Source organism: Miniopterus schreibersii (genome assembly GCF_964146895.1).
Source record: "Miniopterus schreibersii genome assembly, chromosome: 6".
Classification (NCBI taxonomy): Eukaryota; Metazoa; Chordata; class Mammalia; order Chiroptera; family Miniopteridae; genus Miniopterus; species Miniopterus schreibersii.
Window position 1 is genome coordinate 68,453,340 of NC_138107.1, and position 27,584 is coordinate 68,480,923.

The 27,584-nt window shown below is 37.6% G+C and overlaps 1 protein-coding gene across 6 annotated transcripts in view; it reads left to right on the top strand.

Moving 5' to 3' along the window:
- LAMA2 (laminin subunit alpha 2) overlaps positions 1-27,584 on the top strand; it is a 459,384-nt gene that overhangs the window by 116,808 nt on the left and 314,992 nt on the right. For all 6 annotated transcript variants that reach the window (XM_081140004.1, XM_081140000.1, XM_081140002.1 and 3 more), the window contains exon 3: positions 5,938-6,050. In XM_081140004.1, coding sequence (XP_080996130.1) covers positions 5,938-6,050 — 113 coding nt within the window. The remainder of the gene's footprint in view (positions 1-5,937; positions 6,051-27,584) is intronic.

The following is a 27,584-nucleotide window of genomic DNA, read 5'->3' on the forward strand; positions in this document are numbered from 1 at the left end:
TCTACTGTGAGCTTTTTAACAGCCTTTCTCCATTGTTTGACAAACATTGGATCTCCTTACCTGAACCAGGTATAGTACTTGAGGAGGGCTTTCTAGCTGAAGACCCGTGGCAGTCAGGTTTACTACTCCAAAATGGTATCTGAGGATGTGGTTGCTAATTTAGGCTTTAGTCCTTCATTGGCCACTTATGTGCCAGGTACTGTGCTGGGGATCCAGCAGGAATAAGGTGTGGTCCCTGGCTTCAATTAATAAAGAAATGGGCAAAAAGCAGATTGCTAGATAGTGTGGTAAGTACAAAAGAAAGAATGAGCATAGGGGCCTGAGGGAGAGCGGAACGGTCACGAATTCAGTCTTGGTGTATGTGAAGGATTGCCACATAAAGTGATATCTAGGCTGAGATCCAAGGACAAGTTTGGGCTGAGCAGCTAAATTGGAGAGAGAGGGAAGAGAAGAAGGAATGCCAGGAAGAAAAATGAGAGTAAGACAGAAAACCTCACTTGCTCAGGGAACTAGAAGTAGTTAGGAAAGACTAGAACTGAGAGTGGCAGAGGGCAGAGGGCAGAGGGTAGAGATGAGTCTGGTGCAGAGGAAGGAACCAGATAATGAAGGCTCTTCACCACCAGAAGAGTGTTGTAAGAACAGATGCCATACAGAGCCACCTCGGAGGCCTGTAAGGAGGACTCCGATACCTCAGACTCATTCATGTTTTCATTCGGCAAGCATTTGAACACCTGCCACGGGCAATGCATTGTACTGAAGCATAATATTAAGTCATACATAGCCCCCGACTTAAGGGACTTAGGGAAAGACAAGGGAAACAGAAAAGTAAATTGAATGCTAAGGGAACACCTGGGAGAAAGTGACCCATGTACCGAAAAATGAAGAGTTAGTAAGATGAAAAGGTGAACAGTATTATAAAGGAAAAAGCATACATAAATCTTGAAGGTATAAAACAGCATGATATATTCAGAGAACTATAAGTAATTTAGTTCAACAAGTAAAGCATTTTTATGGAGAAGGGGAGAATGGTGTGAGATGAAGGTTGATTTAGAAATGTGCATTGGGAAATCATTAAATATATATATTGGCGAGGTTAATAAAGTGAATACTTAATGTCAATGAGGTGAGTTATAATGGGATTAAAGCTCAGTTATATTACTTTTAAATTTGCTTAGTGTTCCTTCTCTTTTTTTTTTAAGTTGTAAAACTTATAAAACAAAAAGCTTTCTCTCACAATTTAAATTTTTATGTCAAAAGAAGTTGGGAGGCACTGAGCATTCTTTCTTGCAGCTCCTTAAAAGGAAGAATGCATAGTCCCTTCTCTGTTATCTAACTTAGAGATGATGAAAAAAATATGTTTGGAAAATTGGGACTTTTGTGATTAAAATTGCTGGTCTTATATGTGACAGGGTATTAAAACAAAAATAGTTAAGAAACCAAAGATGGCAACCACCAGAACCTTCCTTGCCTTTTAATGACTCTGGTTATGTTCCGTGATGTAGACTGTTATGTTAGGGTACAGGGGTAGGGTGCGATGTAACACACCCCATCTGTTTGCTATTCTTATATAGCAGGACAATGCAAGGGATCTAACCTGAGCCCTGGGAAAACAGCAAAAGCAAGAGAATGGAACTTAGGGCCAAAAATTAAATCAATTGATGGACTATAAGCTTTAGGTTCATTAAGGAAAATGATGAAGATGGGGAGGAACTGGTAGCCTTGATGATTTCATAAAGAATGTGAGAAAGCCTTGAGGCTTGGAAATGTTTTGGGGGGAACGGTGGGATCATGTTGGGAGTGTAGAGATGTGCATTTAGGATGGGCTCGGCAAAGAGCAAGTTAGAGTTAGTTAGAGTATGTAAAATAATGTGTGTGTGGATACATATATACATATCTATTTATCTATCTGTATGTATGTGTATAAACATAAATCCATATACAGGGTGGGGCAAAAGTAGGTTCTGAGTATGCGAAACAGTTTATTCTTGTATTATTATTTATTAATTATTGTATTATTTTCCATATGAGCAACTGTAAACCTACTTTCACCCCACCTTGTATTTATAGTTCCTGCCTACAGGTATGATGTTAGGGTAAATAAGGCTAGGGTACAGGAGGCAATTAAACAGATATTCAAAACAGTAAACTCAGAGGACTTTACCTGCGGTACATATTACAAATGATGTGTTCGAGGAGTAAAGCATCAGTGGGCACTGAAGGAACAAAAGAAAGTTCCAAGAAGGTGGTTAGACTTAGAAGGGCACTAAAAAGCTGAGTTACCTGCTGTAAGAGGGGCAGGCATTCTAGAAAAGGAGGAAGAGAAGAAGTGGGGTCAGTCATAGAGGCAGGTTAGAAGGAAGGTGCAAAGGTGGGCTGGGAAAAAAAATTGAGTGGAGACTTGGCTGGGAAAATGGATGTGATGCATTTGCTGAATGGAGTCCAAGAGGGACTTTTACTCCCCTCGTTAGAGTTCTGTATTCAGGGTCTCTCTGTCTCAGGGGAAAACATCCATATGTAGGCAGTCCTACTCCATTTTTTCACATTGTGACAAAAAAGCAAATAAACTGTTTCAGTAAAGCAGGAATATATGAGGTATGTTTTGTATTTCTCATTTTTATGTACTTGTGTTTGTATTTTCCATTTTTGTTAGTTGTAGTGTTTTTTAAACTTATCACAGCCTAGATTTACTTTGTGTAATTAATTTTAAATTACCAGCTTCATTACATTTTAAAGTCCTGTTTTAGAACTGGACATTTAGAAAGACTAAAACCCATAAGAATAAAAAATCTAGCAATGATCCACATGAAAATATTTTAGTAGAAGTTGGAGCAACAGATGATAATATTCCACAAATTCAGTTAACAGCTAGAATAAATCTGGAAGGTCTATACTTAATTACATTAAAAACTAGTAGTTGGAAAGTTTTACTTTATCAACACTTTCCTCACCAAATTTTAGATGCTGTTAGCTTTGGATTTACTTGAGTAGCAAGGATGTTATAAGTTTTTATCTCTTGTAAAGACAGGAAATATGCCAACAATTAATCAGTTTTTGCAAATTAATTACTTTCATAATGGGGATTATGGTTAATTGTTAATTCATCTCCCAGCCTTCCTTTTCATAATTCTCATATCAAATTGACCTGAAGTGGCAGATATCAAAATTTTCAATTAGACAGCCAATTACTTAAGAGCCATAAATTTGATTTGGAAATGTGGTTTTGTGTGTGTGTTTTCCTATCACACATTAAACCCACAATCTGTAAAGAAGATTCAAGAGGATGTTGAGGAAATGTTTGCTGTGATATTTATTTTTCTTCAGAAGCGATGCCAGTAATATTTCATTTATGAGTTCTGAGTCACAATGGGCCAATTTCATCACCCACTCATATCACGCAAGGGCATTTATTTGATATTTAGTTATGTTTCTGGTATTTGTTGTCATTATAAAGAACTGACACCTTCCCTAGCTTCAAGAGAACAAGTTAACTAGGGTTAATTATTCAGTATATACAGCAATTTTACTTTTCGTTAATGAGATTGGATGCCTCATCTCAATGGACTGCTAATGTAAAAAGACTTGTTACAAAACAAAGTCCATACAGTTATTTAGTTAAATTAAATAATTTACTAATAAAAATTAATTATTTTTGTCGTATCCTATAACACATATTACCATAAGTAATTCAAAGACATAAGGGTTTATGTTTTTGGCTAAACAGGTGATAGCAGACTATGTTAAGACAATTAATGTGTAATAAAAATGTTCACAATCTGAAAATGGCGAATTTATTGAATATTAAGTTGTTAATATTTTTTTCTTTTGAAGATGATTTTACTTTACTATTATAGTTTTATTGCAATGAGGACTTCATTTTGTTTGATTTTTATGTTCATATGTTTTGTTAAATGTAATTTATCTCCAATTAAAATTCAGAAGAGTCTATGTTTTGAACAGGTATATAATTAATTTTATGTATATGCATAATAATGGTTATAATATCAATAGTTGTAATGTTCCTCAGATAACCATCTGAGTTGAGAATTCCCATCCAAGGTATTTTTACTAGTCAATTGCAAAATGAAAAAATGAGAACAAAATTCCAAATTTTTCATGAAAAAAAAGGGAATACCTTAAAAATTATTCTTTATTGTTTATTATGGTTTTTATAAAACTTTTGTTGCTTTTAAATGTCCTATTTATTTTATGAAACAATAGTGGTGGTAAATTAAAAGATAGTAAAAGTATACAGGCAGCTACTATTACTTGGAGAAAGAAAGAGCTTGGGTTCCTGTATTGATTCCACAAATCTTTCTCACACATATATTTTTTCCTTTTTTTTTTTCTGAAAATTAAGAATGTGGGAGCCACTATAGTGGACTTTTATTTTCTCTACTTCAAGTATGACACACAGAGTTTAGGCGACTTGTTCATGGCCAATTAAGTACTAAATGGTGGAACCAGGTGGACTGTCTAGCTTCTCAGACCCCAGATCTCCATATTGCAAACCATGTGCTCTTCTATCACCGTTATCACTGCCTGACTGGATCACTGTAGGCACATCCAGAGTCCATGGTTGTTCCTCATGGTAATATGGTTTGTTCATGTTTTTAAGTCTTTCTTCAATTTGCAAAAAAAATTTTTAAAAAAGCATTCTGATCTGAAAGGTTATTGTTAGGCCTACATTTGAAACACCTTCCCAGAGAATTAGTATCATAAAAATTCTCAAGGCTGAATGAAACCTCAAGGCACCCTTCATCCATAAAGAACAGAAGAGGAGCAGGGAAGCTAATCCCCACTTTATTGACGTTTCCGTGGGAAAATAGGCCCACTGCCAAGCCGGAGGTCAGGAAGCCAAGTCCCTTTAATTCAGTCCTGGGGATAGAAATGGGAACATCCCACGATCTCCACTCCCGCCAGTCTCACCAGTTCAGGAGCTGGGCCTCCTTGGGGCGGGGGGGGGGGGGGGTGAGGAACAGGACTTGAGGAGAGAGAAGCGCAGATTTCAGACAAGAACCCATGACCGAGAACCAGAATGGGAGGAGGGCTTTGGCAGTGAGATGCCTGGAGCTCAGCTGGAGGAGACGAGGAACCTGCGGCCTGAAGTCGGTAGGAGGAAGGACTGCACCAGAGGACTGCAGGGAAAGGGGGCAATGATTGTCCTCACTTTTTATTTATTGTCCATCCTCAATCTCCCTGTTATTCTCACAATAGATTCTGTTCTCATATATAAGAGTGAAGACAAGGAAAGATCCGTGGTTTGGGGGAAGATGAAGTTTCACAGGCAGCCCTCTTGCTGCTTGACATTGCTGTCGGGACCTCTCACTGAGTGAGGGATTATGGGAACAGGAGCAGGCTGGCTGGGAGGGTTGGAGTATCTTTCATTATACTTTTAAATAGTGGTGGAAAGTTGGCAAGTTAAGAACTGACTACAAAAAGCCGCACAAGATGGATTTGACAGCCTTTTCTATGAAAACCAGATGCATATTGGATTGCCTGAGTCTCAGTAATGACTGTGTCAGGAGGGCAAATCTTCAAGTACCTTAAACCACCACTCAGGATTTTGCGTTTCTGTTAACAGAGTTGATGGCCTACTAGAAACACCTCCATCAGTGAGGGTTTTGCTTGACACATCAACTAAATTTCAGTATTATTTGTTCACACTTAATTTCTGTAGCTTTGTTAAATTTGCCCATTTTAGTCGATGGCCAGAGTGCTGAGTAGCTTCTTGTTTTATAGGCTAAGAATTTAACCATTTCACGCTACCTTGCAGAGTGCTGTGAAAAAGTTGACATTAAATAAATTCTGTGGAAAATATGAATCACTCTTTTAATGTTTGATAGTCACATGAGGATGATTTTAACTTAGTTTTTACTTTTTTTTAAAAAGAAAAAGCAATACATTTATTATATTATCATTTCTCTTCCCTTTCCATAGAGAGACACCCAATTACAAACGCTATTGATGGAAAGAACACTTGGTGGCAGAGCCCCAGTATTAAGAATGGAATTGAATACCATTATGTGACCATTACACTGGATTTGCAACAGGTACAGTGCCTCCTCCTTCCTTTTTTATTCCCTTTACATCCCTGTGGCTATTTTGTAACTAACAATTTGTGCTTCTTAATCCTGTTGCCTTTTTTTAAAAACCAGATATAGTGCCTCTTTTTTTTTTTTTTTAAGTCATTTTCCACTTTGAAATTGTATCCTGGATTTGCTTCCTATGTTGCTAGTAGTTCTTTGGTGGGAAGATGCTCTTTCTTAGCACCCTCCATCATTTTCTTGATACAATAAACAAAGCAGCCTATTCATTTAGCATGTCATTGTTTTAAAATTTTTGATATTTATTTCTAAAGCATAGCTAAAATCAATTCACCGAAAGAGTTTAGCACTGAATAAAGAGCTGATTCTGTTTTTGACTAATGAGAGTTAATGATGAAAATATAGATCAACAAAATTTTACATAAAGAACATATACTACTGCCATTTTTAATTTTTATAATAATTACTCTACTCATGGTGGTGTGCTAAAAGGCACTTGGATAACAAGGCTCTGGAGCAAATTGCTGCCTCCACCCCACCCCTCATCATTATTGAGAGCAAGCAAGCCATGGCAGTTGACATTAAATTAAATTTGTATCACTAAATGAGGTAACAAGCCTTGTAGTTGTATAAAATTGACGTTGGAAGTTGTTTGAGTTTGTGTTGCATCGACCTAGGTGCCTTCCACACTTAATTTCTTTCTTCTTTCTGTTCACAATATTCAGGTCAGGCTGACGTAATTAATTAAGAATCACCATCACCCCAACCTATTTAGGCTTGCAGATAGTATGGCATCTCAAAAAATATTCCTATATTTTTCTCTTTTTCCAAGTACAAAAGCCAACTCAATTGACTGAGGCCAGAGACTAGAGGCAGTGAACTGTTTAACTCGGCCTGTTTCTCTCTCACTTCCTGGAATCCTGTAGGAAAGACTCTTAGCCACTCTTCTCTAGCCCAGTGGACACAGAGCAGTAGCAGAGCTTGGGATTAGTGAAGGGGAAATGGCCAAGATAGTTAGTAACAGAAACTAAATACAGGTTTTGTTTCCACAGGTGGCCATAGTGGAAGGAAGCACCAATCAATGGGGGTTAGTCACATTCTCAGGGGGCCATATAGACACCAGGCATTTCCACAATGGGAGTATGACTTACCCTCTTCAGGATTTGGGCCCATTTTGCCCAGGGTGCACACATTAGGAACTCTAAAGAGCTAACTGGTGGGTCTCAGCAGAACCTCTTTCCATCCATCTGGGACTCCTCAGGACCTGAACAGCTGGATAGCAGCAGGGGTTCATTGCTATAGCTAAATCACCAGCTGCCCTGGATTTATTTCCACCCATACTGGCAGCTGCATGTCAACTCTGAGTTAAAGGGATTTCTCAAGAAGTCTCAGAGCCCCATTCAGGTATGGCAGATCAAACTACCACACGGATCCATCATGCTTTAGGCCACTGAAGTCTTGTGTATGAATTGCCTGCAAGTTCTAGCCTCAAAATGCATTTCATTCCACTCCTGATACAGACAACATGGTCTTTTATCGGTCACAGAAGTTCTCCCACTTCATGTGCTCACTGAAGGTCTGCCTCTCAATCAGGAGTGAGTCTGCTGTCTATTGCCTAAGGTCACATCCTGGGAGAGGGAATCAACAAATAGGGATGGTTAATTGCTCTGATTTACTCTCCACCTATTTTGTTAGATTGCACATGGAGCAAGAGAGTCAATTATTAATATAATTTGCATAAATCACTTACATTACTCTTTGAGCTCAACCACAATGGTGCATGGTGCATTGTATGGTACAATCACAAGTTTTTACTGAATCATTTCTACCGAACATTCCTACCTTTTTCATTCAGCCTGAATTGTCTGAATTTAGACCCCCAAACTATACCAGAATTTCCTAAACTGGGATGTGAAGACCTAACCTGGGGAGCTCATGAGAATTTTTGGTATATAAGCAAAGCATCAATACATGGTTTGGGTTCAAGAAATGCTACACTATGATCTCCTGGTTTCAGTGTAAGAAGATAGCCAACATTTGCTTCATAGTATATAAGAGGCTAGATTTTTCATTTTCTAGCACAGTTTAGTATGCCTTTCAAATGGCATAACTTGTCCTTTCTACCTACATATAGCATGAAGGATTAATAGGTTATTTGACACTATATGAACTGTTATCCAGTGGGAGTCAAGGGCAGCAGATAGCAGTAAATAGGTAAATATCACTAAATGTTTGTCAGTGGTTCAGCAAGAGGTTTGGCCATTCATTAGTCCTCCTATATATTTTGAGATGTCTGAATTTTAACAAGGGCCAGTTTATCTTCTGTTATTGATGTGTACTTGACTCCTCTGTGAAATACTTTTAGTAAATTACTATTTTAAATATAAACACCCACCTTTGGGTTTCCTTGATTAAATCATTACAGATCACACTGGGACATTTCTTTTACATTTTAACATTCAACATAGGTACTGGAAAAATATAACAATTTATAGTGAGGAAAGCTGCTGCTTATTTTATAAATTGATTGTTTTTAGATTTTTATTACTAAGGGATAATTAACTTTCCCTAATTCTATCATTTGCTCACAGCATATTGTAAGGAAATGATTCAATCATGCTGGGCCCCAGCTACTAGACTAGCAAAAATAAATATTATGAAATCATGGCAGGAAATTTCAAATAATGAAAACAGCAATATAACAACTAAACCCCATCTGGCAATTATAGCTATTGTAATATCCTAGTAAAAGCATAAACTCTTAGAGAAGTTTAGCTGTTCTAGTGATGAGTATGCAAAAACCCGGTGTGAGGACAGAGAAAAATGTGCATCTATTTAAAAGACAATAATAGGGGCCTGCAGGTTAATAGGATGCCCAAAATATTTCATTTTAGTCTCTTTTCAACCACATTTTTGCCACAATATGTGTTATAATATCTGATCTCATTTTAAGACTTTTTAAATCTGGCCCTTTTCTCAGGTGGGTCCTTGGATTTGTTCAGGAAGGAAGTTGAGCGAGCAGGATGAAACACAGGGGCAGCTTCTCCGTAGACTTCATTAGTATATTTTGAGGCCAAATTCACTGCTGGATAATCCAGAAAGGTCATGGAATTAGATGTGTTCATAGGTAGGAACCCTCTTTACCTCAATAAACAGTTGCTTCTCTTCCTGGTTAACGCCCCAGAACTAAAAATGCAGCGCTCAAGAAAGATTGTCTTGCAGCTTCAGAGATCAGTTTCCACATGTTCTTGGTATAAATATTTTATTTACTGACCTCAAAGAGACATATTTAGTGAGATAGGTTAATGATTTTAAATGAGAATTCTGTTTTGGAACAAGGTTGAATTAACGTTTTTATGCAGCTATTACGATACTTTTAGAATCTATGTTAATAGCATAGAGGCATTTTTTCCTTAAGCCTTGAACCTTTAATGTAATGATTGAACCCTTCTATAAAAAAACAAAAACAAAAACAAATCATGAAATTCACTTAGGTATTTCAATGTATTCAACTTTTTCATATATTCAAAATTTATTTTGTTTAATAAGGGTAATCAAATTTTCAACCTTGAAAAGAAATCATTTTCTCATATGTATGCTTTCCTCAGACTCTTTTTCATCCCTATTAAGAGGCTCTGTTGCTCTATAGCTCAGAGAGCATTATTAGCTTCACCTATTAAATAATGAAAAAGTGAGATAGATACAATTCATAATTAATCATTCAACAGGTAGAAAGGAGCATAAACAATATCTCTACATTTAAGATCTCATTATCTAAATAAGAGAAGCCATAGACATGAATGTATTAAAAAGCCATATAAGATTTAAATAGTCCAAGTTAAATATGCTTTTATTCAACAGACGTAAAGGTTTCCTTCTGAGGAGAGATCTCTATAAGGCATTAACCCATGGCATGGTGATTGGATGTTTATTTTCCTGTAGTCCCACTAGATTGTGAGTTCTTGAAGGCAGAGGTCTGATGGTTTATATCCATCATGATCCTCAGCATTTAACAGGAGCTCAGCAGATATGATGAAAGAATGGTCCATGCTGTGCTTCAAATCACTGAATTTTTTCTTGTTGCTATTTGGATCACTGCTAAATTGATGAATATAAACTAACTATAGAAAACATTATAATCTACATGTTCAAAATGTCCTATATGGATACATCTTGTTTATTACAGCAGAATATAATTAAAAGGACAGTTCTTTACCTGCTTTAGTTTTGTTTCATTTTTTTGTTTTTTTAAGATCATTGATTTAATGTCACAAGTAAGATCTGTGGTTAATTAGAAAATGTATTCTCTTTCTAAATGAATTTGTGCTGACCTTTTAATCATTAATAAAGGTGGCAACCAGCTTCAGAGTCTATATTATATAGTACATTAGTTATAATTATCTCCCCTTCAGTCTAGTTTCAGTACTGTAGTCACATTGACCTGATTAGTACAAAATCATATCATATCACTCCTTTTACCAAAAATCTAATGGCTTCCATTGCACTCAGTGTGAAAAGCACAATGCTCCACAAGGATTTACAGGATCTTGAACTTACCCTGTCTTTCACCTCTGGCTTTATCTTCTCTCTTCAGTTGCCCCACTGTCTACTTCAATGGGTCGTGAAGACCTTTGTATTTACTATTCCTGCCTCAGGGCCTTGGCACTTGCTGTTTTGTCTGTCTGGAATTATTTCATCCCATTTCTATATAGCATTTTCCTTACATCCTTTCAGTTTTTATCCAAGTGTCACTTTCTTAGCAAGGACCTCCCTAACCTAATTTAAAATTGTAAACCCCTTTTCAGTTCCTCTCCCATTTCCCTGCTTTATTTTTCTCCATAAAATATATCACTAACTTACTATGTACATTTTACTATTTATGTTAAATGTTGTTTACCTTGCCTTCCTAAATGCAATTTTCATGAAAGTGGAAATATTTGTCTGTGTTGTTGTTTTTTTAATTGCCACATCCTGAGCACTCAGAATAGTGCCCAGTATATGAGTCGCTTGATGAATTTATATAAATGAAGAAATGATTGAATGAACGAACAATGCAGATCAACAGTCCATAATGTAAGAATCTTGTTAAAGCTGAGAATTAAACAAAAGATGAAATAGCTTCAGTTTCTTATGATAAAATATGCAGCATAATTTTTTAATTTATAAATTTTTCTCTAGGTCTCAGGTTGAGTATCATGAAGTAAATTTTCTCACTAATGCTTTTTCTAAACACCTTCTAAACTTTAGCCATATTTTTCACTCTCTGTGTGACTTTACCACGTTTATAGCTTTACTTGGGAAAAGCAGGCTTTTATCAAGTTAACTCCCCTTTTGAAACAAAGAAATCTAGGACTTACATTATATTATTTCCTAGTAGAAAAAATGTAGATGCAAAAAAGTGGGGGAAGGCAATGATAATACTGATTAAACGAGAGTGTAGACATAGGATATTATGTATTTTGATGTAAAATGCTGACAAACTAAATTGTAGCAACATCATGAACATGTAAACATTTTGGAGATGCAGATCCTAATTTCAATAGTGTCGAGATGACTGCCCTGGAAGATGATTCCTCAAACCAGGAAATAAATTAAAGAACTATTTATTTAAAACAGAAATAACAATAGAAAGACAGAGATCTATTAAAATTCTGTGGAAAAAGATGTGTTAAAATTTTTATATCATACTAATTCTGTGATGGAAATTCTGAACAGCACTGCCTAAAATAGATGGAATGTGGGCAATTTTTCACAACTATTTGATGGTTTCCACACATGAAACACAACTGTATTTCATTATGTAGGTGGAATATCGTGTATGCTCCCATTTTATTCTTTGAGTGGTCAACTGTTGCAATACAGCTGCTGAGAGGGATGGATTAAACCACTCAGATACTGGAAATATCAGAATATAGAAAAAATATTAAGTTTCAATGAATGACAATACTTTTTATTAGAGAATCTTTAATAAAAGGCGAATGGCTTCAAACACTGGGATTTAATTTGGAAGCTCCCACCACAACAACACCTATCAGTGTTCAGCTTATTTATTTAAACTCGCTAATGTTGAATGTATAATTTTCAAATTAAGGTAACAGGTAATAAAACTGTACAGAAAAAAGGTCATAACACCCTTATTAGCCAGATCTGTCTAAATAGTAAAAGTAATGTATTCCCTGTCACAATACCTCAGTTTTGTTTGTTTTTACAAATATTTAATGGGGTTTTTCAGTCCAGCTTGCTGTTGGAAGGTCATGTAGATTAATCTCAAATTAGCTGAAACAATGAAGAAACATCAGCCTCGTAATGTAGTGCAACCAAGGAAATCAGTCCAAAACACGAATGAGCAGTTGCCTCTCTGCACTGGGTCGTTAGGATTACATTAATCTAATAAGTCAGGTTGAGAAGCAAAGATGAGTGAATACTTAATTGTAAACATTTAATTTAGCTTTCCATCTTCACACTGTTTACTGTTTCTGTGCTATAGTCTTGCGGTAGTGTGTCGTTTTCTCAATAATACTATTTAAATAAAATCTTCATTTTTGCCTTTCCATTATCCTCAGTGCCGCCTCTTTTAATGACTTCATTTCAAACAATCAGCTTTTCCATGATTCTGGAAGTGTGGCAATGTTAATGAAATGAACTTGAAAGAACAAGAACTGGAGTAAAAGAGTAAAATGGTATTTTCCAATGATGTTAGAATATACTCAAAATTCAACCAGTCACAATATAGATTCCACTCTAAGATTACCATTTGCTGTGTTGTGTTATAGAACACAACTGAGATTTCAAGGATAGATAACACCCTGGTGTCATGATTAACCTCTCTCTCAGCGGGCCTGTCACCTTTTTATATATGCATCTAGATAAAGATGGGTATGTCCTGAGACAGAGAAGATCTGGACTCGATATGTGTCTTCGTAGTCCGCTTGGGGTGCTGTAACAAAATGCTACACACCGGATGGCTTATAAACAACAGAAATTAATTTCTCACCGTTCTGGAGGCTGGAAGTCTCAGACTCCTCTTTGAAGTCTCACGTCACAGAAGGACAAGGGAGTGCTGTGGGCATCTCTTTAGGGAGGGCACTAATCCCAATCACCAGGGTTGTGACTTCATAACCTAATCACATCCCCAAGGCCCCACTTCCTGATACCATCACCTTGGGGATTAAAATGTCAACATATGAATTTTTGAGGGACACTAATATTCAGATCTTAGTGTATTACTCTATTTGGTAATAGTACACAGACTATCCTGTATGTCTTTCTCTTAAGAGAACCTCATAGGGCTTCCTAGTTCATCCCTGAAATAATTCCCAGTTCTTACAGTGCCTTCTGATATGTCGGAAAGTTATTCTTTGTAAAAGCCGTTGTTTTTGTCCATCTTGTTGTAGTCACTGACAACATCAATATTTTCATTTTCTTTAAAAAGAGACTCTGTGTTCCTCAGCTACACTTTATTTAAGTAAGATTATCTTTTCCCTTTCAACTCAGGCAGTATTTAATACTTTGGACCACATTTTCACTTACGGTCAGCCTCTCAGAGTACGCTCTGGTTTATTTTTTATTAAACTGTGGTAAAATCTACATAACATAACATTTGCCATCCTAACAACCATTTTCGAGTGTAGAGTTTAGTGGATTAATGCATTCATGTTGCTGTGCTCCCGTCATCAGCTCCTGAACTCTTCCTCTTACAAAACTGAAACTCTGTACCAAAACAAAGCAAAAAACCATAAACCAAATGACTATTGGCAGGTGAATTGCAAAGATAGGTAGGATAGGGACTCAGGTAGATTTTATCCCAATGATATTTGTCCATTACTCTAATTTCTCTTTGTCTCTGTGTATCTGCCGTTCTCTTAAATAACAGTTTCAAAATAGATCTGTATTCTCTTGCCAACTTCATATGCAAGTTTCTTTCCCTTTCAAGATTATATAAAAATGTAACAACTTATGTATTGACTAAGAAGTAGGCAAAAGTATTGCTGCTGATTATAATAACTAATAATGAATGCTTAATGTGGGCTAAACACTGCCCTTAGCACTTTACATGTACTATGTTTGGACTCCTCACAACTTTATGATGGAAGTGTTATTATTTTTATTGTCCAGATGGGGAAAAAGTGAGGCACAGAAAGGCTATGAAACTTTCTAAAGTGGAAGAGGCCATTTAACATTACACACTGAATTTGTCCCTCAACCAACATACTTGCACATCTAATAGGGTATCTCAAGTTTTATAGCTCAAAGCAGAAGTCCTGATGATTTACTTGTCCCAAACACGGACCTTCTCAGCAATAGCACCACTCAATCCAATCGTTCATACAAAAAATGAAAAGAAACAAAAACCTTGGGAATCATATTCGATTACTCTCTTCCCTTCATGCCCCTTATCCAAGATCTGCAAACTCAGCCTACAAAATATATCCTGAGTCTGACATTATTACCTGCACCACTACCCCTTAATCTAAGACACCATCATCTCTCACCAGGACTACAGAAGAGCCCCCTGACTGGTCTCTCTGCTTTCACATCCCCTCCTTATAGCCTGCTCACCAAACAGCAGCCATGGCAATCTTTTAAAAATATACATTGGATCTCATCCCCCCACTGCTCAGAATCTTCCATTGGCTTCCTAACATGCACAGAGGAAATCCATACTCCATGCCACATCCTGTCCAGCCAGCATAACCTGGGCCTTGTGTGCTCCTCCAGCAGCATGGCTGACCACAATCTGTTGCTAATATTTTACTCCAGACCTTGACCTTCTTAGGATGATTCAAGTTCATTCTTGCATCAGGCTGTTTACACTTGCTGCTTCCTCTGTCTAAAATGTTCTTTCCCCAGACCTTGACATGACCTCCTCCCTCGTTTAAAGTGAGGTCTCTGCTCACATGTCGTCTCAGAAATTCCTTTCCTGATCACCATCTATTTTAGAAACTTTTACCTAAAATTGCATTATTTATTCATTTACATTATTTGTTGCAGTGGGAGTCCTTGAAAGTATTTAACAAATGGCTTGGGGGGGGGGAGGGGAGTCCTGATTTGTAGTGTTGGCCAGTTTTCATGGTGTAAATATTCCCATCAGGGCAGATTTTAAGTTACCAATGTGATGTTATTCAAAAAGGAATAGGGAAGAGAGACACCCACTTGGCTTTCTGAAAGCCAGGGCAAGCTGCTTCCAGCCCACCGCTGGTGTATTGCCTTTTTCTTTTTCTTTCACATTTTAATTTTTTAAGGACTTTTCAATTTTATATTCTTATTCCTACAAAACAATGCTGTAAAGAAATACAAATTATACTTTCTTTTTCTGAAATTGATGTGTTCTTTCTTTTTTATTTTTATTTTTTTGCCTTTTTCTTTTTCTTTTTAGATTCCCCTTTACTTCCCCATTGATCCCCTCCAACCTGCATCCATCCCACCCCCAGGCTTTCCCCATATCAATGTCTGTGTCCATGGGTTATGCTATAAACATATAAGTTCTTTGATTAATCTCTCCCCACCCACAACCCCCTCCCCATCTTCCCTCTGAGATCGCTCAGTCTGTTCTATGCTTCTATGTCTCTGGACCCATTTTGTTGATCAGTTTATTTTGTTTATTATATTCCACATATAAGTGAGATCACATGGTACTTGTCTTTCTCTGACTGGCTGATTTCACTTAGCACAATACTTTCTAGTTCCCTCCATGCTGTGCCAAAGGATAAAAGGTCCTTCCTCTTTATAGCTGCATAGTATTCTATGGTGTGAATTTCCCACAGCTTTTTTATCTACTCATCTACTGATGGGCACTTGGGCTGTTTCCAGATCTTAGCTATTGTAAATTGCACTGCTCTGTACATAGGGGTGCATAAGTTCTTTGTGATTGGTGTTTCGGATTCCTTAGGATATATTCCTAGAAGTGGGATCACTGGGTCAAATGGCGGGTCCATTTTTAATCTTTTGAGGAAACTCCATACTGCTTTCCATAGCGGCTGCACCAGTCTGCATTCCCACCAGCAGTGTACTAGGGCTCCCCTTTCTCCACACCCTTGCCAGCACTTGTTTGCTGATTTGTTGATGGTAGATATTCTGACAGGTGTGAAGTGATACTTCATTGTGGTTTTAATTTGCATCTCTCTGATGATTAGCGATGTTGAGCATTTTTTCATATGTCTCATTTGTATGTCCTCTTTGGAGAAGTGTCTTTTTAGGTCCTTTGCCCATTTTTTAATTGGATTCTTTGTCTTCCTTTTGTTAAGTTGTATGTGTTCCTTATATATTTTGGACATTAACCCCTTATCAGATGTGTCGTTGGCAAATATGTTTTCATGCTGTTGAGTATCCTTACAATCAATATTCTGAACTCTGTCCTAGAGATTGCTTATCCCTGTTTCATTTGGCTCTTTTTCTGGAGACTTCTCTTGTTTTTTCATTTGGGGCTTGTTTTTTGGTCTCCCCATTTTAGCTACATTTTTGGTTTGTTTTTAAGCATTAGGTAGATTTTCTACGACTCTCAGTGTTTTTGGAGGGTCTCTGGTGCAGGCCAATGTCAGACACTGTTTGTGACTGGCCCTGAGTACCATGTTTGGAGCTATCAACAACCCTAGGATTGAGGTCTCCTCTGCTGGGGCTGGGTGCCTTTGGACAGACCAAGATGCACACCAAAGTCTGCTTTTCCAAGGCCTGGGTCCAGAAGCAGGTCAGGCATAGACTCAAAGCACCCTGAAGTCTGCCTCTGCCTGCAGACTGATTAATCTGATTCTCTTAATGAGCCTCAGGCTGCAGAAGCTCCACAGGGTGGGACAGGTGGTTGTTATCAGTCTCTTAACAAGCCTCAGGCTGTAGAAACTCCTCTGGGCAGGGCCAGAGGCTTCCAGCAGGGTGGGGCAATTGCTTCCCCCTCAGGCAAAAGCCAATAATTCACCACCAGAGAAAGATGTCCCCTACAGTCTGGGGAAATGACTGGGCACAGGAGTCCTGATGGGCATCCCCTGATCTCACTCTCCAGAGCTCACAACCCCAGACTCTCCCCACACAGCTCCAGTCACTCCGCGCCCCCTCCGCTGGAGCCCAAGGTGAGTAGCTGCACACGAAACTCTGTGCATTAGCTCTTTAAGACAGAAACCCGGCTGCTTTTCACAGCCAGATGTTAGGTGGGCACCTTTCTCAGTTCTGTGCTCTGGGCTGGGGAGCCCAGCCTGGGGTTGAGGCCCCAGAGTCCTCAGTGGGACACCCCCCCCCCCCCCCGCAGCTGAGATCTCCCTCCGGCCCTTCAGCTGCCACCTGTGGGAGCCCAGCCAGCCCTCTTACCTCCGCAGTTCCTACCAGTCTCTATGAGGTCTCCCCTTTTTCTCCTTGATCTTGAGGGTGCTCCCCAGCTCATCTTCAGTTGGTTTTCAGGATGGTTTTTCTATGTTTTAGTTGTAAATCCAGATTGGTCCCAGGATTGTGTAAGTGCAGCTTCCACTCAGTCCACCGCCCCCTTGGATCCTTCTATTTTTCTAAACTATAACCCCTGTGAGAGAGTAACTTTGTTTTCTTCACTGTTGTATCTCAACAGCTTGTTTAAAGACGGGCAAAATAAATAATGCGTTCCTCAATAATATTTGTAGAATAAATGAATCCGTGAAATAACCAGTATATTACTCCGTGGGACTTTTAAATATATATATGTATGGAAATGTAGAATATTAGAATCTCTGTTAGGAATATTAGAAAGCACACAGGTGAGAGTAATGCTAGCAAAGCAAATTTGGCTGAAGGTGTAACTGTCCTTTCCCACCCTTCTTCATCCTGGACCTACCCCTGTCCCTATTTAAATATTCTCTTCTAAACCTTCCTAGAAAAAATTACTGAGAATGTGGACATTTAAATATAGTCTGTCCGTATTTCAATAATTTCATTTATGTTTAGGCTGCAAAAATTGATCTGAAGTTAGTCTAGTATGCTGTGTACTTGAAGCATTTGATGCCTGTCTAAGATGTTCATGTCAAGGATATCTCCAATTTAAATCATTGCCTTCTTTTGGTTTGCATTATAATAATAAAGTTTATGACCTAGACAAAAAAAGACTGCACTCACGAATTTTAATAGTCATACTGTTTGCTATTCTTTACTTCTGTCAGTGATGATACGCCACAATATATTATGCTGAACAGGCAAAAGCTAAAAGTGTCTCCTCTGTACAAAATATACGTAAAATTGGCTTTCAACAAGTGTCTGTATTTATTATCTTCTGTTTATGGTCACTATTTGTGATATAATTCTGGACCGACTACAGATAGGAAGCTTGGCATAAAAAAAAAGTTAAATCTCTGGCTTTCGTACCTTTTATAATGCTTGGCCAATAGCTAGTTCTTTAGCAACAATCCACAGTTTGTTTGTTAATCTTCACGCAAAGATATGTTTTTGTTGATTTTTGAGAGAGAGGAAGGGGGAGAGAGAGAAACGCTGACCGATTGCCTCCCATCCTGGAGTGGAACCTGCAGCCTAGGTATGTGCCCTGACCAGGAGCCAAACCTGCAGCCCTTTGGTGTGTGGGACGACACTCCAATCAACTGAGCCACCTGGCCAGACCCACGGTATACTTAGACTGAACAGAGCCTTGGCTTCCTAACGCAGAGCTTCATTAGAGTGTTGTTTATGGTGATTCAATTAACATTTATGCCTCCACATCACTGCTTATGGTCGAATTGCATGGGTGTTTTTCTGCCATCCATTCTCTAGTGTTTAGATGGATTCCATTTAAAGTGTCAGATTTTACTATTGATGATCTTTCAGCATTGCCATTTGATGTTGAGTCATTGTAGTCAATCAAACTTTTATGGATTATTATGTTTTATGCCTTGGGTATCACAAAGGAGATGGAGCTTGATACCATATTGGTGAACTACTACTTCTGTTTCCTAAATGTATATGGTCCTTTAAGATGTGTGTCTAGACATGGTGATTAAATGTTCTATTGGATAGTGATTTTAGAATCAGAATTCGATGACAACATATTGCCATACTTTAAATGGAAATGTGTGTAGGACTTTTCTAGTGAAAGCTTTTATATAAATTAATTGTGTTGAAGGCTGATAGAATGCTATTTGCAGGACACTTGGTACTACAGAGAGTGTCTGACATCATTTTCTCTTTTTCCAAGTGACTATAACCATGACTTTTTCTGATGTTCATAAATAGGAAGAATTTCAATATTAGAAAAATGCCTTATATAATTATTAAAGTTATTTTCCCCCTCCTAGCCTGATTCCTAGTTTAATTAGCCTTGATATTCTCTAGAGGTAAGGGTTTAAAAAAAGGATTTTTTTTTTTCTTCAGGTGCAACGAAGTAGTCCTACATGGAGAGCTTTGGAAAGTCCATGAGCAATCAACCCTGTTAATGGCACTTGTTTGTGAAGGCCACATAGAGCAGACAGAGACACCCAAAGTGTCCTGTGTGTGCTATGAATCCTTCTGGAGCTTCAGAAATCTAGGTCCTGTCACCTCATAAATAATTTTTGACTTGACATCACCAAAATTATATTATAATTTGGTGGGTTTCTAGCAAAAAGAATCAGGAGAAATCTAGGCAGACTACTTAGAGGGAAGAATTTTCAGGGTGGTGGTTTTAAGAGCTTTATTATACGTCCTCTTAAAATAGTAGCCTTTCAGAAATATTCATCACATCTATTTGGCACTCAATTCTTAGAAAATGTTTATATAGTTACATGAGTGTCATCCACTGTTCTTACTTTTTAATTGTAGCCAGGATGACATCAGATTCTGAAGCTTTCTTATTTTTCATTTCATTTACACTCCTCACACTTCAATGTCAAGTGAGGTCAGCTCTTTAAAATTTGGGGTAAAGGCCAGCTTGACAAACACAATGCTCTTCTGAAGATTTTCACTTCAGAGGAAGAATATGTGATTTAGACATATTTAAGATTGTTGTCTTGTAGAATTTCCCTTCTGTCTATGATGAGGTATGTGTCATCTGTACTTACTAATGTTGTATGATGATTAGGTAGCTTCATTCCTTAGGTACTTGGATAAATCACTCCATGGAGGTAGATTAACTCCATAAAAGAAGCCATAGGCATGAGCCTACAGGCACTGAGCTGGGCTGTTGAGGAGAGGTCATTGTGGATGTCTCTCATTTACAGGGTTGCCAGGAGTCGGAGCTGACTCTTTGGGGCACAGAACATGCATAGAAATCACCTTGAGGTTTCTTAAATCATTTTAGAATTAACATTCTATTTTTTATCACACATTCAATAGAATTAAAAAAGTAATTGAGCAACTATTATGTGAAAGACACTAAAAGGCATAAAGTATTCTATACGTTCTACTGCTAGCAACTTATAACTTAATTTGGTGGTAAAAGGAGCAACATTGCTTCTTTACAAAGCAAAATTAAGTTGTCATAAGAGATGTCCAGTTGTTAGTTTACAATAGGAAATGGGATATAAGAATGTGGTTAGGTTAGAAATGAGGATGTGGAAACTATCCATATAAAGAAGTGTATTGAAATATTCAGAGACACGAAAGGTATTAACATGCAAAGAGCAAAATTAGACAAAACTGGATCTTAGAAACTTGCTCTCTAACTTACTAGTCATGTGAAGTGAAGCAAGTTACCTAGTGTGTTGTTTTCCATTGTGGCCATAACAGATTACCATGAATTTAGCGGCTTAAAACAGCACAAATTTATTATCGCACAGTTTAATAGGTTAGAAGTCTGACATGAGCCTTATTGGGCTAAAATTCAGTTGTGGGCAAGGCTGTATTCCCTCTGGAGCCTCTAGAATTCTTTGCCTTGACTTTTCTGGCTTCTACAGGCTGCCCGCATCCCTTGGCTCAGGGCCCTTCCTCCATCTTCCAAGCCAAAAACGGGTTGAGTATTTCTCCTCTTACACACTCTGAGCTGCTCTTTTGCTTCTCTCGTCTACATTTAAGGTTTGTGTGTGGGGGGGGAGGGGGCGCTGGCGTCATCCAGGATTATCTTCCCATCTCAAGATCTTTAACTAAATCATACCTGCAGTCCCCTTTGCCATATAAGGCAACATATTCACAGGTTCTGAGGATTAAGAAATTATCTTCCTTGTTGAGGGGCCCTTGTTCTTTCTGCCACACCTGCCCTCTGTCGGTCCCATTTTCTGATTAGTTCCTACGTTTCTTGTAGAGTTCCTGTTAGAAACGAAGCTCTGAATGCTGCAGTGCCTGGCCACAGCTAGGCACACCATAAAATGTTACTTTACTTATGGAAAAGATTATTAGGAAATAAAACACTGAGCACACCTTTGTCAGAGAAACTGAAGTTACGAAGAACCAGGCCAGGAGCACTCACACGGGACTTGGGAGGGATTCAGATTGTGTCTTGTTTTGAATACTCCTCCTGCTTTCACACCCCCTCTGCCATTGTTTGCTTTCCATTTTAGGCAAAAGCTGTATGAAGAAAACATGTTTTTCTGTGTTTTGTTTTTTTATAAAAAATCCCTGAATTATAAATAAGTACCATTTTTCAAAGATTAAAAAAAGTTTCAGGAAGGGGGAGAGCAGCATAGTCAATGGCTGTAGAGACTTCAAAGAAGATGGAGCTGGAGGAAAAGAAAATGAATTTCCCAACCAGGTGGCTTGTAATTCTTCTGGAACTGATTAAATAGGGTGGTGAGTGGTGTGTGGGCTCCAGGGGTGGTAAAGTAATAAACAAGAGTGGGTACAAACTATTCTTAAGAATGTCCCTAGAGAAAGACAAGCAAGCGGGGCGATATAGAAGCATGAAAGCAGCTGATGCTGTTTCATTTGTAATCGCTAACGTTGAATAAAATGTTAAGTGACTCTGATCTGTTGAAAGAATTCGTGAACCAAGATCAGAAAGTTTCATTCTGTCTTTGATTTGCTATCTACGCCGTTAACATTATATGTCTAACTCTTCCCGTCACTACAAATCTTTGCTCTTATTCCCCCAACGCTTTGAACTAGAGTGATTCATTCATGTCTGCAATGTCATAAACTGGAGAACACATAGGTTCTTACCCTGGTAACTATGGAAGCACAAAAACAAAGGTGGTCCCAGGTATTTCTCCAGGGTGAATAAATTTCAGAAGGCAAGCTTTAAACTGTCACATTTCTGATTGTCTGTGATTCACACCAATATTGTGCTCTGGGATGGCTTCACTGAAAGGAGGGCCATATTCCGTGGGCCACTCAGCCTTCCTGCTCTTTTACCAGTAGCTGGTGTGAGAGCCATGCTGTGCTGAAGGCTCGTTCGCAGGAGGAGGTCGATCTTTTGAAACCGTAGATGGTTTCCAATGAGAGAGAAATAGGGGAGGAGGGAAGAGATGTCAAGGGCAGTGCTAAAGAGAAGGAAAATGCTTGTCTGAGTTTTACCTGCAGCTAACATTGTTAAAACATGATAGCAGCTTAATGAAGCATGGAGTGCTAAATGCATTAATAAGCTCGGGGAGGACCTTATCACTCCAGTTTGGATTCTATTCACTCATATTACTAGTTTTCTTAAGACTGGACTAAAATTTTGATACCTTCTGGGCCAGCAATGCCCTTTAGATTTGGTAGTTAATTTGAAAGAATTATTAAGATCTATTTCCTTAGCTCAGAATGCAGTGTGGTGACAGCATTAAGCGGAGTTTACCATTTATCAAGACAGGAAAGAAAAGGCATTAAATGTTTTTAAGAGAAAGCACTAAATTACCAGCAGTGGTAAAATCATTGTGTAAAAGAGATTTATTTGTTTATTTAGTTGAGATCTATTAGTACTCCTTTTATTCTGATTATGAGAATTTCACAGTGTGCATATGGTGTAGGCAGGGGTGGGGAATCTTTTTTCTGCCAAGGGCTGTTGGAATATTTATAATATCATTTGTGAGCCATACAAAATTATCAACTTAAAAATTAGCTATGAAAAAAGCTCCTAGATGTATTGAATTTTGAGTCCTGCCTGCGGTTGCCTTGGCGGGGCCAGACCAAATGATTTCGGAGGCCATATACGGCCCAGAGACTGGAAGTTCCCTGCCCCTGGTATAGAGAGGGCCGTAGATTTAGATGCACCCAACACCCACCTGTATGAATGAACTCATGACTCTTCTTGTATCAATTCTACACTTATCCAGACCTCTAGATTATTTGCAAGCAAATTCCATATGTAACCCTTTCTCTCTATATATTCCAGTATGTATCTTTGAATGATTCAGCTCTTTTGTAAACAAAACCATTGTCACATTTAAAAATTAATACTATTACCACTACTTCATTAGTACACAGAAAGTATTCAGATTCATCCCATTCACTTCTAAATTTTTTAATGTTTGATTAAATCAGGATGTCCCTGAAGTCAAAGATTGTATTTGTTTGATATAGCTCTTAAATCGCACTTAATCTATAATCTCATTATTTTTATTTCCTTGCAATTTATTTTTTTAAGAAATCCTATTGTTTGTCCAACTGAGGTTCTCACATTCTGAATTTTCCAAATTGTATTCCTGTGGTGCTGTTTACATGCTCCTCTGCTACTGTATTTTGTGCACATGACAGTTACATTTAGGAGACTTGCTCTGATTTGGGTTCACATTTTGGCATGACTACTTTATAGATGGTGCTGTGTGGTTCCATCATACTGCGGAAAATGTCCAGGGGTATCTCTTTTTGGAGATTTTAGTGGCCACAGATCCATCACTTGAGAGGTCCCCTTCATTGTAAACTGTAGCATCCTATAGAACTGCAATGTTTTCCATGTTGCTTTTTCGATTTAACAGTAATATATCCCTCTACTCGTTTCTCTTCCAGCTCAGGTTTCCTTGGCTATTCTTGCTTGTTAATTCTTCCAAATCAACTTTATAATCAACTTGTCCAGCTCTAGGGAAAATAACCTAATATTTTAAATGAAAAATGAAGTTGCTTTACTTCTATGTACTAACGTAGGAGAGCTGAAATTAGTTATTTCTCAGAACTAGAAGTTGAGATTTTCTTTCTTGCAGAGTAAGGTAGAGAAATTCTTCAAACACTTTTCCAGGAGTAGTTAGGCATTGATTAAAACCCCTTTAAAAAACAATTTCACCAAATAATTGAGCATTTTATCTTCAAAGGATTATCATTAGTCACCCAGTTAGATTATTGTTTCTTAGAAATTCTGGAGAGGTACAGCAATTCATTTTCAAATGTATAAACTTTCCATGAGTTTAACGTGAATAAAAAAAAAAAAAAAAAAAAATCTGTTTTAATTGAGGGCAGAGTGTTTGTTTCTCTGGCAACATGGGAATCACACCCTGAGGTAAAATACCTCATTTGCTTACCTGCAACTCATTGAGTTCAAACTCAGCAATTGTACACTTGGGGAAGGATGGGGGGAATAAATGGATTGTACATTATACCTGGGTGACAAATACAGATCATTTCAGTATATGAAATTACTGTAAATGAATTTGTCTGGAAGAAAATACAGGTGGGCCAAGAAACTGTCTTTCTGGACTCCCCATCAAATTATTCTATGTTTTTTGAAAGGGCCATAAAACTCATCCAGAAAGTACTATTGGGTGTATTTCCAGGTTAATTTTTAAAGTTTAGATGGTCATTTCAACATTTGTTATTTTGGAGCTTGACTTAAACTTAAGTCTAGCAATAGTATTATCAAAATCTGTACAATGATCTCGTCAAATAATTTTTAAGGTTATAATGAGCCACATATTTTCTGCTGATGGCTCAGAAAATTTGCTGGGAGTAAGAGCTCGCCTGCGTTCAGCCCCACTTCTCCCCCCTGCCTGTGGTCAGACCTGCTGCTCTGAGGTCCTGCTGGACTTCCTCCCAGGCACTAGCCACTTGGAGTACTTTAGGCCCTGACCTCTGCTCTTCCCCATTAGCCAGCTCCCAGGGACCTTCTAGAAAACTGCCAAACTCTCCCCATCCCTTCCTCTTGGTTGTTACTGGTTTCTATTTTAGTTCTTTATTCTCTCTTTTGAATTCTCAGGGAAAAGAGCAAACAATATGAATTACATCCATCAGCTCAAACATGGAGATGTATACACATTTCTATATGTCTTCCCTCATTGTTCCAGTGGGTACTAAGCTTGAAAACTCACAATTGCTAGGATCCTTTCTGGTTTGGATATTGTGTAACTCTCTTTACTTTCCAAAAGCCAATATAACTATATGGATAAATATAAACACACTTTTAGAACTAAGAATACAGTTGAGTTTTCAAAGTATATTAGCGATGGCATCACAGCGCCTGGAAATGATAAAAATTCAAATTATGGGCAAGTGCAGGTGCTAGAATATTGCAAAGCCACTTTCAAAATTAAGCAGTTTTGTTACGTGGACTTGCTATAGGAAATTTATAGCAGCCAGCCATGTGGGGAAAGGAGGCAGAGCTCAACAGCAGGCAGGATTAGATGGCCACATGTTCTCTTGAGAGATTAAGAAAGAAGAAATAGAAGAGTTAATTCAAGCCTTATGAGAAAGATGAAGTATCATTTTCCATATAGAGTGGCCTTCATCAGTATTTTCATGGCTCTCTTGGGGATTAGCCTATAGGAAACAGGTCCCATGGCTTGGTTACATCATTAAGGAGTCATATGTTGGCCTGGCTCTCTTAATTGTATGCCAGCGACACTCAAAATTCTCAGTAAAATCTCTGAAACACAATATTCTTTGGTAACATGTTTCTAGATCTATGATTCTTCTAGGACAAAGAAACTGGGATAAAAGTGAGTTCCTTAGAGTTACAGCAGAGGATATTTTTAAAAAATCCAGACTCGGCAATGCGTGTGCTAGAAATTGGTTCTTGGTATCAGAACCAATTGGTTATAGATGAGCTAAGATACTCAGCCCCTGGGCAGCATCCACACTGGCCAAGGCCTCTAGGATGCTCACTTAGGGCTGTGAGATCTCCTTTTACCCCAGTACTGTACCAATATTGTATCTCAGCCATGTTGTGAAAAAGATTGGAAAGCATCGCTATATATATGATGGTCATTGCACATAACTTGCTACTTTGGGACTGAAGATTCTTTAGAAAGACTCTTTTCTCCAATTCTACCCTAAAAGAGATTACGTTGTTAATATACTGCTTAGTATAGCAGGAACATCTAATTCAGTTCTGCATCAGTGAAGTAATTATATCTTGTTAGGTGACATACCAATGGAATATGAAATAGAAAATTCACTTTGATATGTATAAAATGTCAAACATTTGGTATTATTTCCAAAGTTATTTTGGATTTTTTTCTTCATGCACCAAATTTATAAAAAGTGCCTTCAAACAGATAAAAATTTGGGAATTATGCATTGATATCTAAGGTTGATCAAACCTAGCTGATAAAGTATTTTTGTACTTCTCATAATGAGATGTACATAATTTCTTTCCTTGTTGCACCCCATAAAAATTAGGGTTTTATTCATCTGGAAGTACGGTTTCATAACTACTGATTTTGAAGAGTCTTTATACTGAAAATAGAAGCCACAGTTAATGAAAGTAGCATAGGTACCTAAAGAGAATTATTTTAGTAGGGTCATTAAAATCAGAGTACTTAGAAAATCACTGTTAAAATTTTCAGTCATTCTCTGATGCCTTGAAAGAGTACTTCTATTCATTGTGGTTTTCAATAATACCTTCTACCACATTTTTAAAAGTTTACTCAAAATAATACATGCCAACTAATTTAATTAATTTTTCTTAGAATGTGAAAGGATCCATAGAAAATAAATGAAAGGGCATTATTGTTTTGAAATGGGCCTCTTCTAATAGTCTGTAAGGCAATGACTGCTTTTTCATGTCACTTAATGATGACCATTATATTGAATTATAGAAAGAGTCTGTGGGGCTTCTAGTATAACTTTATTTCATGGATTTCATCTATTATTCCAGAGCCTACACAGAAATTCTTAAGTCATATGTATCCACATTGTAACTCCAGAGAATTTGGCCTCTTATATTTGCTTGCTGAGCTGCTTTCTAAACAAAATTCTTTAGCCATAACCTCAGTGTATCTTTATTTTTTTTATTGGGTAACTATGATCTCTAAGTATGCTTTGCTTTTTTTATTTAATATCTCAGCAATTTTTTTTCTAGAAGGAAATATGCTAATTTGAAATATTTGTATAGATTCCTTTTTCCCCCAGAGAACACACCATGTTTTGTATTCATTATCTCAGCATCTCTTCCATGGTTTTGACTTTGGAAAGGAAGCATTGGGATAAAACTAAGGATAAAAGAGTTTAAGTAATTTTCTCAGCTCACAGAAACATAATAGGACCAACACTATATGTGTTTTAGTCTCTGCACCTGACAAAATAGCCTAGCAGTGACTGGGATTGAAGCTCAAACAAACAGAAGAAAACAAAAGTGAAAACAAATCAGTGTTATGCTAATAGAAGTAACAAGGGAGCACATTACAATAATTTTGGTTATTTAACTAAATCTAATCAATATTGAATGCCCACTATTTCAAACAAGTTATAAGGATTGTAGCATCTCTGCTCTTTAGGAGCTCACAATTTAGTTACTTGTATTTATCATTTTAGTAACATTGTCTCGAATACTGTATGTAGGATTGCCAG